Here is a 16,866-nt window from a genome sequence, read left to right on the forward strand (position 1 = left end):
TGCAAGTCAAGTAACTAAACACAATTTGCACTGTGGTTTGGATGCACTAGAAGCTTCTTGCAGGGCAGCAGTCACTGAATCGGTCATTAGGAGACATGCATGGCTTAAGGAACAACCCCTGCCAGACCATGTCAAATTTAAATTGTTGGATGCTCCCTTGCACAAATAACTTATTTGGCACTAAGGCAGAAGAGGCCTTAAAATAGACGGAAGAAAAAGCAAAATCTATGCAAACAGTTAAGGATTTCTTATAGGTCCAGCCCCCTAGGTTCAGCAGGCATTGTCCCTCCAAGTACTGGTCCTTTCCTGCTCCGAGTAAACCAGCCCAGCCTGGGACCCATGGAAACAGACCCCCCCAGACAGCAGCCCCAGGGAATTTAGAGATCTAAGCAGTGGACTACCTCCAGTTCAACACCAGGGAGTTCTAAGCCACCCCCTTATGGTAAGAACTCACAATGACTCACCTCCTCCACCCCCCCTCTGCCCACCTTCACTTAACCCTAGGAGGAAAACTCTCCTTTCACTCAAGCACCTGGCCACCATTACCAAGGACTAATGGTTCTGAACATGCTCAAAAGCAAATCCTTACCCGGTTCTCTGAGGACAGTAGAGCATGTTCCTACATAACAGGCCAAGGCTTCTACTCCAGACTCTTTCTGGTGACCAGGAAAGAGAGCACCTGTCACCCCATCCTCTATCTGTCCATTCTAAACACCTTCCTGGTGATCCCAAAATTCAAAACGTGCACCCTCCAGCAGCTGCTACTGATGCTCTCCAGGGATACATGGGCTAGCCACCCTAGATCTATAAAAGAGGCCTACCTCCAAATTCCTATCAGGGAATCATGCAGGAAATATCTCCGCTTCAGGGCAGGATCTCAACACTTTCATTTCTCTGCGCTTTCCTTTGGCTTATCTACTGCTCCCAGAGTTTTCACAAAATGTCTGGCTCCATCCATTGCCTTTTGCAGACAAAGAAATATTCAAATTATCCCATACTTGGATGACTGCCTTATTCAGGCAGACAGCCAGGAAAAGCTGCTCAAGCACCTGGCCTTTGTACAGACCCTACTAACCTCTCTATGGCACATAATCAACGAAAAGAAATACAAACAGCTGCACACCCAAAGGATAATCTTCTGGGAGCAAGTCTGGACACAGCATTTCAGATGGCATACCTTACACCAGAGAAACAAATTTTCCTGACAGCCTGCTTCTCTCAACTAGCCACCAGGCCCCAGCTATCTGCAAGGAAGATCCTGCAAGCTCTGGGGTTCATGGCATCTTGCTTACTACTCATTCCATATGCCAGACTGTATATGAGAACTTCAGTGGTACCTAAAGAGCCTGTGGTGTCAACACTCAAGACCTGGAAACTCTTCTACCTATAATTCCTTGCCTCAGAAAGGAATTTCTTTGGTGGGCAAACAGCATGCTCCTACAACAAGGGACTGCCCTTCTCCCCACCCCCTGCCACCCAGACCCTCAACACAGACGCATCAGACTATGCTTGGGGTTGCACACCTGGACAGCAGGTGCATACAAGGCCAATGGAGCCCACAACAAATCCCACTGCACATCAGTCAAAAAGAGCTGATGGCTGTGCAGCACACCTTGATAGCTTTCAAACCCTTTCTCTCTCCAGGGGTCTTCTGATCAAAACAGACAACACCACTGTGATGTGATGCATCAACAAGCAAGGAGGGACTCACTCCTTCCCTCTATGCAGGCTGGCCATGACACTTTGGCTCACAGCCTCTTCCACGCATCTGCACCTGTTAGTACATGCACCTGCACCTGTTAGTACAATTCCTACCAGGCTCTCTCAACTCTCTGGCAGACCAATTAAGCAGAAACCTTCTGGACCCACATGAGTGGCAACTCAACAGAAGTACCTTTATCCTAATAACTCAGAAATGGAGAACCCCAAAGGTTGACCTCTTTGCCTCCCACACCAACTATCAGCTCAAATTCTGCACCAGGGAGCATCACTGCATGGCTTGGTCTATGCCTTTCGTCCCCTCTATCTCATCCCTAGGGTACTGCTCAAAATGAGGGAGGAAAAACCAAGGAATATTTTTATAGCTCCAGACTGGCCCCGACAACACTGGTACCCCTTGCTGTGCAGCATGTCCTCGCTGCCTCCATGGCATCTTCCTCAGATTCCAAACCTCCTGACCCAGAGGGAAGGGGAATTCATGCAACTCCAATTGCAGACACTCAATTTGGCAGCTTGGCTTATTCCCTAACCCCAAACAATTTGGCAGCTTGGCTTATTCCCTAACCCCAAACCAATCTGCCATCCTTGGTAAACAGGTTCTGGATGTTATCCATGAGGCCAGACATCCTAGCACCAGAAAGTCTTACGCAGATAAATGGAAAAGGTGTTCTGCACCTGTATCCAGGCTAAGGGAGCCAATACGGCACAGCCCTCCATTTCTCTCATCCTGGATTACTTAGCTGACCTACTACACAGTGGTCTCTCTTTCTCCTCTATAAAAATTCATGCCTCTGCTATATCTGCTCATTTTCCCACTGAGCAGCCCCTTTTTCGCACACCCTTTGATCAAACAGTTCCTCTGAGGGGCTAGCAACTTGATGCCCGCCAGAAGGGCACCAGCTTGGGACCTTAACTTTGTCGTGGAAAAGCTCACCCTATCCCCTTTCGAACCAGCTTTTTCTGCAGAGCTAAAATTTCTCTCCTGGAAGACTGTCTTCCTTCTGGCCATCACTTCAGCCAGAAGAGTCTCTGAGCTGCAAACTCTCATGGCTGTGGAACCCTTCATCATCTTCCATGCAGACAGGGTATCCCTCAGAACTAACCCATCCTTCATGCTCAAGGTGGTGTTCAGTGTGGCTCTCAACCAATCCATTCATTTTCCCACCGTCTTTCCTAATCCCCAGAACAAGGGGGAAAGGGTTCTTCACTCTCTCTAGATGTGCACAGACAGCTCAGATCCTATCTGGACACGACTAAATCCTTCAGAAAGTCTGATCAATTGCTGGTTAGCTTTGCTACAGTGCCAGAAGGTAAAGCCATCTCCAAGCAAACCATTTCCAAATGGATAGCGTACTGCATCCATTTCTGCTACAGATGGCATTGAAAGCCTCCCCCCAAGGGGGTCAGGACACACTCCACCTGAGCAGCCTCCACCTTTGCAGCTTTCCTCAGAGGAGTCCCCACCAGGAACATCCTGGAGGCTGCCACCTGGACATCTGTTCACACTTTTACCAAGCATTGCCACCTGCCTCTCTTCAAATCCAGGGCAGGGTTTGCCTCTGCGGTCTTGCAGGGCATCCTAGCCATTCCTCTAGATGTTCATCATGTTACACTGCTGCAGTCATTACACCTGGGGTTATCCTGCCATCAAGCGGTCCCGCAGTCGGCCCGAGTTCCAAAGTCTTGGTCCGGTGTCTGTTGCTGTCACTTCTTCCTTGACATCAGTGCGCCAGGGGTACACAAGATGCAGCCGACACTATTTTCTTCAGTTTTTCTTGCCGCGCAGTGCCCGATGCAAAAGCAGTTTGCAAGTGCCGATCAGCAGACTCATGAGATTTTCATTCCGAATCCAGAACCGAAGTCTTCCACAAAGCTAAGTACCCCGTTGGGGAAACTTTTTCTTGCCACAGACCGATGTCAGTAAAAGTTAATAATTGTATTTCTTGTGGGAAGCAAGTACCTCATAAGGATTTCCATTCCTATTGTATCCCATGCCTAGGCCCAGACCACAACATCACTGGTTGTCGGTTTTGTGCTAGGTTTAACAAGTGCACTATTAAACGTCTTTTATTTTGCCCGACATTATTTTGGCAGAAAATTCAATTATACCAGACGGCCTAGCACTAGGAAAGCCTATTCGGATAAATGGAAGAGATTCTGTGCCTGGAACCAGGCTTACAGCCTTGATCCTCTTGTCCCGAACATTCCTCAGATTCTACAATACTTGACTGAGATGCTGGACAAAGGCCTCTCCTTTTCATCCATTAAGATCCATGCCTCTGTCATCTCTGCTCATTATGACACTGATCCACCAATTTTTTCCCATCCTTTGCTAAAACAGTACCTGAAAGGGGCTAAAAACATAAGACCGCCCCGTAGAGCACCAACTCCAACTTGGGACCTCAACTTTGTCTTGGAAATTAACCTTACCTCCTTTTGAGCCAGCTAACTCAGCAGACTTAAAATATGTCTCTTGGAAAACTGCTCTGCTCCTGGCAATTACCTCGACTCGAAGAGTTTTAGAATTACAGGCACTAATGGCAGTGGAACCTTTCATCATTTTCCACCAAGACAGGGTGTCTTTGAGGACAAACCCTACCTTTATGCCAAAGGCGGTATCAAGTGTGGCTCTAAACCAAACTATTCACTTGCCAACTTTTTATCCAAACCCACAGAACAAAGGGGAGAGACTACTGCATTCCTTGGACATACACAGGCAGATATTCATCGTGCATACAGCTGCAGTCATCACGGGTCCTCGGTCGGCCGAATTCCAAAGTCTAGGTCCGGCGTCGGTTGTTGTTGCTTCTTCCCTGACGTCATTGCAGCAGGGGTATAAAAGAGGCAGCCAACGCCATTTTCTTCAGTCTTTCTTGCAGCGCGGTGCCTGAAGCAGAAGCAGTTCGCAAGTGCCGGTCGGCCAGCTCCTGAGATTTACGAAGTATTTCAGCCGAAGTCTTCTTTAAAGCCAAGTACCCCGTTGGGGAAACTTTTCTTGCCTCAGACCGATGTCAGACAAAGTTAATAATTGCATTTCTTGTGGGAAGCAAATACTGCATAAGGATTTTCACTCTTACTGTATACCTTGCTTAGGGCCAGACCACAACGTCTCGGCCTGCCGTTTTTGTGCTAGGTTTAACAAGCGCAATATTAAGCGCCGGGCGGAGTTCACCCTTCATTATTTTGGCAAAAAATTTAATTATATCATGTCGTCTGATATACCGATGTCAGTTTTAGGCAAAAAACGCAAGGATAAGGACAGACATCCGAGGCCTGCACCGAGTACTGAGATCACGCTAAGGCCGACTACCGGTTCTCAGCGAGGCGCCTACGCAGCCCCTGACTACCAATGAAACTATTTTACCGGCGACTTCAGTACCTGAGGTCGCAGGTTCCTCGGTCTCCATCCCCACTGCAGATACCGACGCCACTCTTGGCGGAGAAACAAAGTTTAGCGGCCTGCCATTTCTGAAGGCGTTTTCAGGCCTACCTCCTTCTCTATTAAATCGTTCACTAAATCTAAAGCTCCAATGAAAATTAAAAAACAGGGTCATCAGACCCCCTCTCAAGGCCCCATGCCTAAAGAACAGATGCTTAAAATGGCTGAGGATTTGATTACACTCATCAGGGGTTCTCAACCCCCCTCAGACAAACGACCCAGGTTGGAGGAAGACTACCCTTCCTCAGACCAGGCTTCTATTACCTCAGACCTTTCTGAGGACCAGGATTACGCCTATTCCCCATTTGAAGACTCTGATGCTGAGGAGCCTATTCCCTCGCCCCCCCCCCCCGAGGACTACTCTTTTGGGGAAACCCTGCATACATTGAGAGAGCACTTCTACTGGGAAGGCCAAGATTACTCAGATTCCAAGAAAAGGCTCAGGGAATTTCTGCTGCTTCCCCAGCATAGGCCCCTGGCTATTCCTCCTGTCTTAGGTATTTTGGATGATGTGTACGGAGAAGCCAGTCTTAATCCAGACTCTTTACCTCCTGCCCCTGTTAAACCAGACAGATATTACCGGGTTCCCGATTCTCAACAGTTCCTTTATAAAAGCCATACTGCTGACCCAGAAAGTATTTCTCAGGGTCCCAAGGGGATTAAGGCCTCTACTGCTAAAAACCCTTTACCTTCAAAGAGAGATTCCAGAGCATTAGAAAGGTGGGGGGAAAAAGGTGTATACATCAGCCACTTTAACCATGAGGGCATTAAACTGTCAATTTCATATGTTAAAGTACCAGCAGTTCTTGCTATCAGCTGAAAAGCAAAATGACACAAACAGAACAACCAGATTTGAAAGCGTTGCAGGATTTGTTGCATGGAGCAGAACAAGTGGGGAAACGTACCTTACAGTGTGGTTTTGATGCTTTAGAGGCCTCATGTAGAGCTGCTGTCACGGGGTCTGTCATGTAGACATGTTTGGCTCAGAGCAAACCTTACCAGATCATGTCAAAGCAAAGTTATTAGATGCACCACTACAAAAAGATGTATTGTTCGGTGTTAAAGCTGAGGAGGTACTAAAGAAAATGGAGGAAAAAGCGAAATCTATGGAAACAGTTAAAGATTTCTTGCAGGTGCAGCCTCCACGCTTCAGCAGAAACTGGCCTTCAAAAAATTGGTCCTTTCCAGCCATGGACAGACCCCAAAGGGGTAGATACAGACGCCCAAGGGGTAGAGGACAACCTCAAGGATCTTACAGAGCTAGGCAGTGGCAAGCACCAGCCCCAAGAGGTGGAGAAGATAGACGACAGTCATTTAGAAAACGGACGCAATGACTCCCCCCACCTTTGGGTGGAAAACTGGCCTTATTTTCAAAAAAGCTGGCACATTGTTACAAAGGACAAATGGATTCTTGATATTATAGACGGAGGCTACAGGTTCCACTTTCACACCCTTCCAAAAATGAGAGGCATGCCAAACCTGCCACAAAATCAATGGGCAGAGGCACAAAAACAAATTTCCGCTCTCATGGATATGAAAGCAATTCAAGAGGTACCTGCAAAAGAACAAGGTCAAGGTTTTTATTCAAGACTATTCCTGGTACCAAGGAAGGACAAAGATTGGAGACCCATCTTAGACCTATCTATTCTAAACACATCTAGAGGTACCAAAATTCAAGATGCTCACGTTACAGCAGCTTCTTCCCGTGCTGGGCAAGGAGTCTTGGCTGGTAACGTTGGACCTCAAGGAGGCATACCTGCATGTTCCTATCAGACAAGATTGCAGAAGATACCTCAGATTTCTTGCAGGTTCAACCCATTATCAGTTCTCTGCATTGCCTTTTGGCTTATCTACTGCGCCCAGAGTGTTTACAAAATGCCTGGCATCAGTAATTGTTTTCTACAGACAACGAGGAATACAAATCTACCCATATCTGGACGACTGCCTGATCCAAGCGGACAGCAAGGACATTCTATTGCAGCATCTGACATTTGTAATAAAACTGTTAAACTGCCTGGGGTACACAGTGAACAAAAAGAAATCAAAACTAATACCCTCTCAACAGATAATTTTCCTGGGTGCCAGCTTAAATACAATGGCCCAGATGGCGTACCTCACCCCAGACAAACAAGGGCAACTGTCTCAATACTTCAACAAAATGGCAACTTTAACCAGGCTAACTGCAAGGAAAACCCTGCAGGCTCTGGAGTTCATGGCATCTTGCATCCTACTAATACCATTTGCAAAGCTGCATATGAGGAAACTACAATGGTACCTAAAGAACTTATGGTCTCAACACAGCCACAGCTTGGAAACAATTTTACCACTCATTCCATGCAGGAATTTTTGTGGTGGGCTCAAGCATGCCAAAGAAACACAGATCTCCCTTTCTGTATACCACAAGCAAGTCAAATCATCACAACAGATGCCTCTGACTACGCCTGGGGAGCACACATGGCAGATCAGTGCATCCAGGGAAAATGGTCCCAAAAACAGATGCACCTACACATCAACCAAAAGGAGATGCTAGCTGTGCAAAATGCTCTTATGACCTTCAAGGACCTACTGCATCCAGGCCAGCTATTAATAAGGACAGACAACACCACAGTCATGTGGTACATAAACAAACAGGGAGGGATGCATTCATACCCCCTGTGCAGGCAGGCTATGACCCCATGGAACACAGCATTGGAATTAAAAGTTTAACTACAGGCACAATTCCTGCCAGGGAAGGAAAACACACTGGCAGACAACTTAAGCAGAAATATGACAGACCCACACGAATGGAAGTTGCATCCTCAAGTCTTCTCAAAGATAACTCAAGCATGGGGACAGCCAGACATAGATCTATTTGCTACACACAGAAATTACCAGTTGGAAAAATTCTGCTCAAGGACCTATCATCCACAGGCCTGGAAAGTGGACGCACTCTCTTTAAATTGGACAGCATTGACAGTCTATGCCTTCCCGCCTCTACCTCTACTGACCAAAGTCCTATTAAAAACCAGAGCAGAGAGGCCACAAATTATTCTCATTCCTCCAGATTGGCCACGACAGCACTGGTATCCTCTCCTAAAGAGCCTGTCACACTCACCACCATGGATCCTACCTCAAGTTCCTCTTCTGTTGTTCCAGCACAACTACAAGACCCTTCACAGCCAGCTCCGAACTCTAAATCTAGCTGCATGGAAAATACCTTAATTTGCCAACAGACTCTCCTCTCCAAGGAGGTACAGGATGTAATTTTGGAGGCCAGGAGACCCTCTACTAGAAAAACCTACTCCGCCAAATGGAAACTATTTTGTTCGTGGAATCAAGCAAAGGGCCAGAATCCTTGGGTAATAAATATACCTTAGCTTTTACAGTACCTAGCTGAGATGTTAAGCAGTGGCCTTTCCTTCTCTTCCATCAAGATCCACGCTTCAGCCATTTCAGCACAATACAATACGGATCCTCCCTTATTCTCACATCCTCTATTAAGGCAGTTCCTCAGAGGGGCAAAAAATATAAAACCCCCACAGAAACCACCAGCTCCAGCTTGGGTCCTCAACTTTGTATTGGAGAAGCTGACACTGCCTCCTTTTGAGCCTGCTTCTTCAGCAGAGCTACAATACTTGTCTTGGAAAACAGCCTTGCTTCTGGCTATTTCCTCAGCACACAGGGTTTCAGAACTACAGGCCCTCATGGCTGTGTAACCATTCATCATTTTCCATCAGGACATGGTTTCCTTACGAACCAACCCTACCTTCATGCCAAAGGTAGTATCCAGTGTGGCTTTGAATCAGACTATTCATTTACCTACCTTTTTATCCAAATCCACAGAACAAAGGGGAGAGGCTACTAAACTCCTTGGACTTTCACAGGCAACTTCGTTATTACTTGGACAGAACAAAGTCATTCAGGAAATCTGAGCAGCTCTTTGTGTCCTATGCTACAGGTGCTCAAGGAAAGGCTATTTCCAAACAGACTATTTCAAAATGGATAGCCCACTGCATATGCTTTTGTTATTCATTTCATGGAAAATCAGTGCCTGTATACATTAGATCCCACTCCACCAGGGCTACAGCTACCTCAGCAGCTTTCCTCAGGGGGGTCCCTACCAAGGACATTTTGGAAGCAGCTACTTGGAGTTCAGTGCACACTTTCACCATGCACTACCGCCTTCCACTATACTCAAAATCTAGAGTGGGCTTTGCCACAGCAGTCCTGCAGGGCATTCTAGCCCCTCCTAATTCCGCTTAGTACCAGCCACCCTTACTTAGCTTTGGGATTCTACCCAAGTGTGATGACTGCAGCTGTATGCACGATGAACATAGTACAGTTTTGTACCTACCATAAATGTAGATGTTCGAGTGCGCATACAGCTGCATTCCAGGTTACCCTCCCTCCATCCCCTCTTAGGACAGGGCTTATGGCAAACACCTTTAACATACAACCTATTTGGGGTATTCCTTTATGGTGTATTTGATTGCAACTACTGTTTTGATTTATCTACTTATGTATGTTTGCATAACATCATGTATTGCCTTCCTTTCTGGGGGCACCTGACATCTGGGGCAAGAAAAACTGAAGAAAATGGCGTCGGCTGCCTCTTTTATACCCCTGCCGCACTGACGTCAGGGAAGAAGCGACGACAACCGACGCCAGACCTAGACTTTGGAATTCGGCCGACCGAGGACCCGCCTGACGGCAGGATAACCCAAGTGTGATGACTGCAGCTGTATGCGCACTCTAACATCTACATTTATGGTAGGTACAAAACTGAACTTTATGCTTCTCCTTGGATAAAACAAAAGCTTTCAGGAAAACTAAGCAATTATTTGTTGCATATGCTGCAGGAACACAGGGAAAAGCCATTTCAAAACGGACAATTTCAAAATGGATAGGGCATTGTATACGTTTCTGCTATACGCACCATGGGAAAACTGCACCTAACAGCATTACGTCTCATTCCACCAGGGCAACAGCCACTTCAACTGCCTACCTCAGAGGAGTACTTAACAAGGGCATTTTGGAAGCAGCCACTTGGAGTTCTGTACATACCTTCACCAAGCATTATCACCTGCCTCTCTACTCTAAATCCAGAGCTGGCTTTGCCACTGCAGTTCTGCAGGGCCTTATAGCCACCCCTAATGCCTTATAGAACCAGCCACCCTACCTCAGCTTTGGGATTCTACCCAAGTGTAATGACTGCAGCAGTGTAACACAGTGAACATAGTACAGTTTTGTACCCACCATAAATGTAGATGTTAGAGTGTATACACTGCTGCAGTCCAGGTTAACCCTCCCTCCTTCCCCTCTTACTTGCTGGTATGTACCTAAGTCTTCTACCCTTTACTACCTATGGGGAGTATTTGCTGGTAACTGAAAGTTTTTGATTGCTTTTCATATGTATGTTTTATTAGCAATTTGCATTGCCTACCCTTTTGGGGGCACCTGACATCTGGGGCAAGAAAAACTGAATAAAATGGCGTTGGCTGCATCTTATATACCCCTGGCGCACTGACATCAGGGAAGAAGCGACAGCAACTGACGCCGGACCAAGACTTTGGAACTCGGGCCAACTGCGGGACCGTCTGAAGGCAGGATAACCCCAGGTGTAATGACTGCAGCAGTGTATACACTCTAACATCTACATTTATGGTAGGTACAAAACTGTACTTTTCCTTGACTGCCTCCACCCATTTCCTCAACTTTGGGAATCTACCCAAATGTGATGACTGCAACAGTGAAACACTAAGAACATAGAGTTGTGTACACTTACCATAAATGTAGATGTTAGTGTATTTACTGTTGCAGTTCTGGTTTCCCTCCCTCCATCCCCCTTTATTCTCTTTCTCCTTTAATTACCATTCTTCCTTGTTGTTTCCTTACAAGGGATATATTGGTATTTATTTTCCACTGGTGTGGTTCTTCCACCAGAACCTGGCCTCCTACTTTGGGGGCTCTTGACAGGTTAGGGCAAGAAAAACTAATGTAATGGCGTCGGCTGCCTTACTTTATGCTATTAACTACCTGACGTCGGTCTTCAAGCGACAGCAACTGACGCAGAAATACTAAATCTCTGGTATTTGGGCCGGCCAAGGGCTACCCTGACAGGGATAACCCAAATATGATGACTGCAACAGTGAATACACTCTAACATCTACATTTATGGTAAGTGTACACAGCTGTACTTTCCTTGATGCCTTGGCCAAATTTCCCCTAGTAGTAAAAATACGTGGACACTATTTAGTACTTCACTATATGCTGTTGAAGTATGACTTTCAGCATGTGTCTTGTAGTTTTAATGGGTTTGCCAGATGCATTTTCAGTAAATGTGGGGTTTAAGAGAAAAGTCCATCGTTTCTCATGCAAAATAGGTTTTCAATGCGAGTGTTTTGTTTAGAAAATAGCAGCCAGTGTTTCTGCTAGGAAATTTGAAATGTGTTAAATGAAACCTACATCTGTATGATTGTAAAAGTAAAGAAGAAAATGTGTACACCTGACAAGTTTGAGCAGTGTTTATGGTAACTGGGGAGAGTTGGCCAAGTAATGGGATATTGGTATGGCTGGTGGGGGCCTAATTTATTATCGTGCATAGGGCCACATTTGTCTATGATCTGGTTATGACTATGGAAGTGTATTTTACAACAATATAAAATTATTAGCCATTCAAGTAGGTCAGACTTGCACTGATGTCCAAAAGGATAACTATTCTTGATGACAGAGAAAACTTAGTGAAGTCAAAAATGTGCTGTAGGTATAATTCAAAAATGTAAGCCCCCCCCCCCCAAAAAAAAGTATGCTGTAATATATAATTTATAAAGCAGCATTTGTTTATTGCTTTGCTTTATTCACTGCACTAAAGAATGAATGAGTTCTAGAATCTAGGCTTATTGATGAATTCTAGTCTAAAGTTGCATTTTAGAAATAGATATTTTTCAGGGCTTTCTGTATAGCCTCTAGCAACTACAGAGGTTGATATTTGTCAGGACATGTAGTCTGCATTATTTGGTGTGATGGTCAAAACAGTCTTGACCTTGAGCAAATTGCTGTGATACAGTCTCCCCTAAAAGATCGGAAAGGATTTTAGCATTTAGTTAAAACTCTGACATGTTCCTTGTGGGTAAGGGTGCAGTATTTGAACTTTTTCCACCTTTATTTACCTACTTTGTGACATTGAGCAAGTCACTTAATCAGACAATGATTTGGAACAACTGGGAATTTGAGCTAGGTTCCTTAATGGTCTACAGGACTGCATGCCTGTTAACTGTGAACCTGTTGTTTGCCAGCCATTCCCTATTGCATAGCTCATCTAGTTCAGGAAATGTTATGGCAATATCATTAGTACACCATTTTTAATGTAACATAGGCAATTCATTTTTCAAGGGGATCAGGCACTGTATTTGTAAATGAAACACTTGAAATGCAAAGTCATTTGTCATCAACAACCATAACTCTCAAATGTGGAATTGTTCGGTTAACTTTTTCACTTCTGCAGAGATTGTGTACATTGATATTGGTGGATTAAAATGACAACGGCTTGAGTGGCCTTTTGTTGTGGACATGTTCTAAAATGGGTATACATTTTGTTTCACTGCTTACTGGAAAAATGATCAAAACTTAAAAGTAACGAATATTGCTGTAATTAAACAAGGAATATAATTTAATACATTCAGTATGGTGAATCAATAAGTACATAGATTTATGCATAGCCCAAAGAATGTTTGCAGGGGTCCCATGGTTTGAAAACGATGAGGGTTCCAAAGTGTACTTAATCCACCACTGGCCAGGTGCATTTTCAGTGAATGTGAGCTTCTAGGGTCGGCAAGTTTACTGTTGCTCTTGCTATGTCTGTTTTAAATGGGAGTTTTTCACAAATGGCCTTCAGCGTCAGTGCTATAAAATTTTAAATAATTGTTAAAAATTAAATCCAAATGTTTGTCGTCTTTGTAAAGGTAAAGAAGACAATAACCTGTACATTGACAGGTTTGAACAGTATTGATGGAAAATGGGGAGAGACAAATAATGGGATACAGAAATGGTTTGGGGGACCTAGAGTCCCATTTGTCCATTTTCCAGCTCTGCTCAAGTAAATGAATAGGTGAGACCCTGATAATAGTTTACTTATTTTACTTTAAATGTGCAATTTTTTTCTTTGTTTATAGTGACTACCTTTTCAAGCTTCTTTTGATTGGAGATTCTGGTGTTGGAAAGTCATGTCTTCTCCTTCGATTTGCAGTGAGTATTTCTTTCCACTGTGTTGTACTAAAATTTTTGCAAATTTGTCTGTTTGTCGAATACATATGATAACCATTGGAAGACTTGATTCAGATGCAGGCCTGTTTTTCTTGCATATTGGCCGGTTGAGTATGTTTAGCAACTGAATGTCAAATTATTTGATTGGCAGGGACCCTGGAGATAGGGGGTCTGGAATGATGAACACTCCTCTGTTTGATGTAAATCCCCCCCCCCCAGAAATTGTGGTGATGCATGCATGGGATGCACCTTAAGGAAGACATTTTTTTGTGATCAGAAATACCGAGAGATTAATAAAATATGACGCACATGACACAGATATGGGTAAATTATTGGGAGAGTTATGAAAAGAGGCACTTGGTTAAGTAGGCTCAGTAACTTATCCATTGGTTTTGGAAATTGGCAGACTAGGTAAACCAGTTAGCCTTTGTTTCTCTTTGAAGTTATGTTTGTGTTGCACAGTCTAGATTGGAAAATGAAATTTTAGTCTTGCAAGTGTCAGTGATAAATGATTATTTGACTTGCAAGATGGCATGGCAGCCTTATAAATAGGGTTAGTTGGCAGTGCTGCCTCTTAACCCCATCATTAGTGTGTTTTTGTATGTAGGACTAATGTCCAAAGTTCAATGAGGACAGTGAGTGGTGATGACTGAGTTTGCTATTTGTATGGTGCCTAATTTTTAGAGGCTGGTGAGCTGCTAAAACACTAGAGGAATGAAGGGTATGCCCCGAAAGAAGTCATTGTATTATGTGCTCCGGTAGTCTGAACATTATAATCTAATATCTGATGTCAATCTTCATTTATCCTTGATGTGTGGGACTGTGTTCCAACTGTCAGAACTGGCTCGGCTGTTATAACAGCTCACGAGAATCAACAACTCTTGAGCTAAGTCCCTACCCAGAATGCTGCTCTCTAGATTACCTCAGATCTTGTTTGCCGCTCTTCTACATTGGACGTATCAGCCAAACTTTCTCTTGCACTGTGTATTTTCGTTCCTTAGTTAAATCTTGGGAATATTCCCTATAACCTGTACTACCTACCCAGTTTAAAAATTTTCACCTTCTGTTTTTTCCTTATATTGTCCCTCTCAATTTATACTTCATTGTTCTTTTCTACCATTGTTGGCAGTTTTCCTCTTTTAGAAATATCTAAAATTATAATTTTTTTTAAATCTATTTTGTGAATGAGTGCCTTTTCAACCATAGTACCTTGTGGTATCTCCTACCATTGTTGGTGGCCCCTATCCCTCTAATCTACCTCCTGGTAGTTCTAGCCTACCATTGCTGGTAGCCTTTCTCTCTTTCTTTCCAGTGTGTGTGCGCAGCTGTGAGGATGTTTCTGCGATCTGATAGTCAAGATGGCAGATTAAAGGCACTACTGGTAAAACACTGCGGTGGTGGTGCTGCGGTAGCGTTGTCGCCTCACAGTAAGACGTTGTCCTGTTCGATTCTCGGCTAGAGCGTCTTCTGTGTGGAGACATGTGTGAATGGGCATACCTTCATTGAAGGTTGTGCGTCAGGGCTGGCAACTCTGCATGTAAAAATCTACTGCCAATCATTAGCGGACCGGAGTTCTGCTGTGGCGACCCCTAACTGGGAAAAGCCGAAAGACACAACAACAACTGGTTTCAAACAGTGCCATAATTGTGGAAGGAAAATGCCCAATTCTGATGGGCATATGTCTTGTGTTTTTGCTTGGGCTTGGCGCACTTACAAGAGGATTGTGCTATTTGTCAAGCTTTTAGTCAGCGGGCCCTCATAGAAAGGAAAAACAAACTTATTTTGAAAGGACTGATTAAGCAATCTGATGAGGCTTTGTCCAATCAGCCAAGGAAATCTAAATTGGATGCGTCTTCGCCATCTTCCTCAAAAATTGATCATGGCAAGAAGAGTTGTCTCTGTGCTGGTGTCCCCTTTGGCTCTGGCACCCAAGAGACCCAAATCTTTGGTTCTCATGCACTCAGCAGAACCGACACTAAGTACCAAGAAAAAGCTATGGTATTGACTTTGGTGTCCAGTTCTGAATCGCAAGATGTTCTTCGTTCCCCATTGCTGCAGTCCTTACTATTGGGTATAGTCCGCGTCCAGTCGGCCCGAATACCAGAGTATAAGGCTGACGTCGGTCAGGGCGCATTAGACTGACGTCAGTACGTCAGGGTACTAATGCGCATGACCGACGTCATATCCTCAGTCTTTTTTGCCGCATGGTCCGATGCAGAAGCAGTTTTGCGAGTGCAGGTTGGCGTTCTGAAATATTTCCGAAACCGGAGTTTCAGACCGAAACAGAGTTGGCTAAGTACCCCGTTGGGGAACATTTTGGTTTTTCTTGCCTCAGTATTTAACCGGATGTCAGAAAAAGTGAATAACTGTATTTCTTGTGGGAAACAGATACCTCATAGGGATTACCATACCTTGTGTATACCTTGTTTAGGGCCTGAGCACGACGTTGTTGGTTGCCGCTCTTGTGCTAGGTTTAACAAACGCACTATTAAGAGGAGGTTAGACTGTGCCAGGTTAGTGTTTGGGAAGCGTTGCAATTATAAAATGCCGTCGGATGCTCCGACGCCCGCTTCGTCCAAGAAGCGCAAGGACAAAACAGCGAAGCCTAGGGTTGATGAACCGGCAGTCCCGGACGCCGGTTCTTTAGAAGGCTCAGTGGAGCCAGAGGTTTTGCCAGGAGTTTCCATGGAGTCTCAGGCAGAAACTTTACTGTTACAGGATGTGCCTTCTCAGGAGGTAGGCCAGGCTGAGGGGGCTTCTCAGGTCACTGTTCTTCCCTCTCTTCCCAAGGTAGTTAGGGCCTCTCCTTCTGTTGCCAAAACTTCTTTGAGAGGTAGGCCTAGTTCAGTTTCAGTGGGGGCTTCTCCTAGCATTTCGGGTTCTGTACCTAAGAAACATATGCTTAAAATGGCAGAAGATTTGATTACTATGATTAGAGGTTCTATGCCCCCGCCTGATAAGAGGCCTAGGGTGGAACCGGAGTTTGATAGTTTTGAACAGTGTTCAGAGGCTTCAGAGTCTTCTGCGGAAGACTTGCAGGAGTATCCTACTTATTCTGATTCTGATGTGGATGATTCCACTCCTACAGCTTCTCCTCCTGAGGATTTCTCATTTTCAGAGACTCTGCATTCCATGCGGGAGCACTTTAAATGGGAAGGCCAGGATTACTCTGATTCCAGGAAAAGGCTTAGGGAATTCTTGTTTTTACCCCAGCATAGGCCCTTAGCTATTCCTCCTGTGTTGAATGTGGTGGAAGATGTTTTTGCAGAGGCTTCCCTGAACCCTGACTCTTTGCCTCCTGCTCCTGTTAAGCCTGATAGGTATTATAGGGTGCCCAAGCTCATAAGTATTTGTTTAAGAGTCCTAGGGCGGACCCAGAAACTATTTCTCAAGGGCCTAAAGGTGTTAAAGCTTCTGTGGTTAAAAATCCTGTTCCCACTGATAAAGAGGCAAGGGCTTTGGATAGG

At 44.9% G+C, this 16,866-nt stretch overlaps 1 protein-coding gene across 1 annotated transcript in view; it reads left to right on the forward strand.

Moving 5' to 3' along the window:
* Positions 1 to 16,866, forward strand: part of LOC122805627 (ras-related protein Rab-1B) — a gene marked incomplete in the record, with an annotated part of 407,618 nt that overhangs the window by 149,154 nt on the left and 241,598 nt on the right. Inside the window, 1 exon segment of the mRNA XM_044075889.1 lies at positions 13,309 to 13,381. Coding sequence (XP_043931824.1) covers positions 13,309 to 13,381 — 73 coding nt within the window.

The sequence above is a fragment of the Protopterus annectens genome, chromosome 6.part1 (assembly GCF_019279795.1).
Source record: "Protopterus annectens isolate FY-2018-M chromosome 6.part1, PAN1.0, whole genome shotgun sequence".
NCBI lineage: Eukaryota > Metazoa > Chordata > Ceratodontiformes > Protopteridae > Protopterus > Protopterus annectens.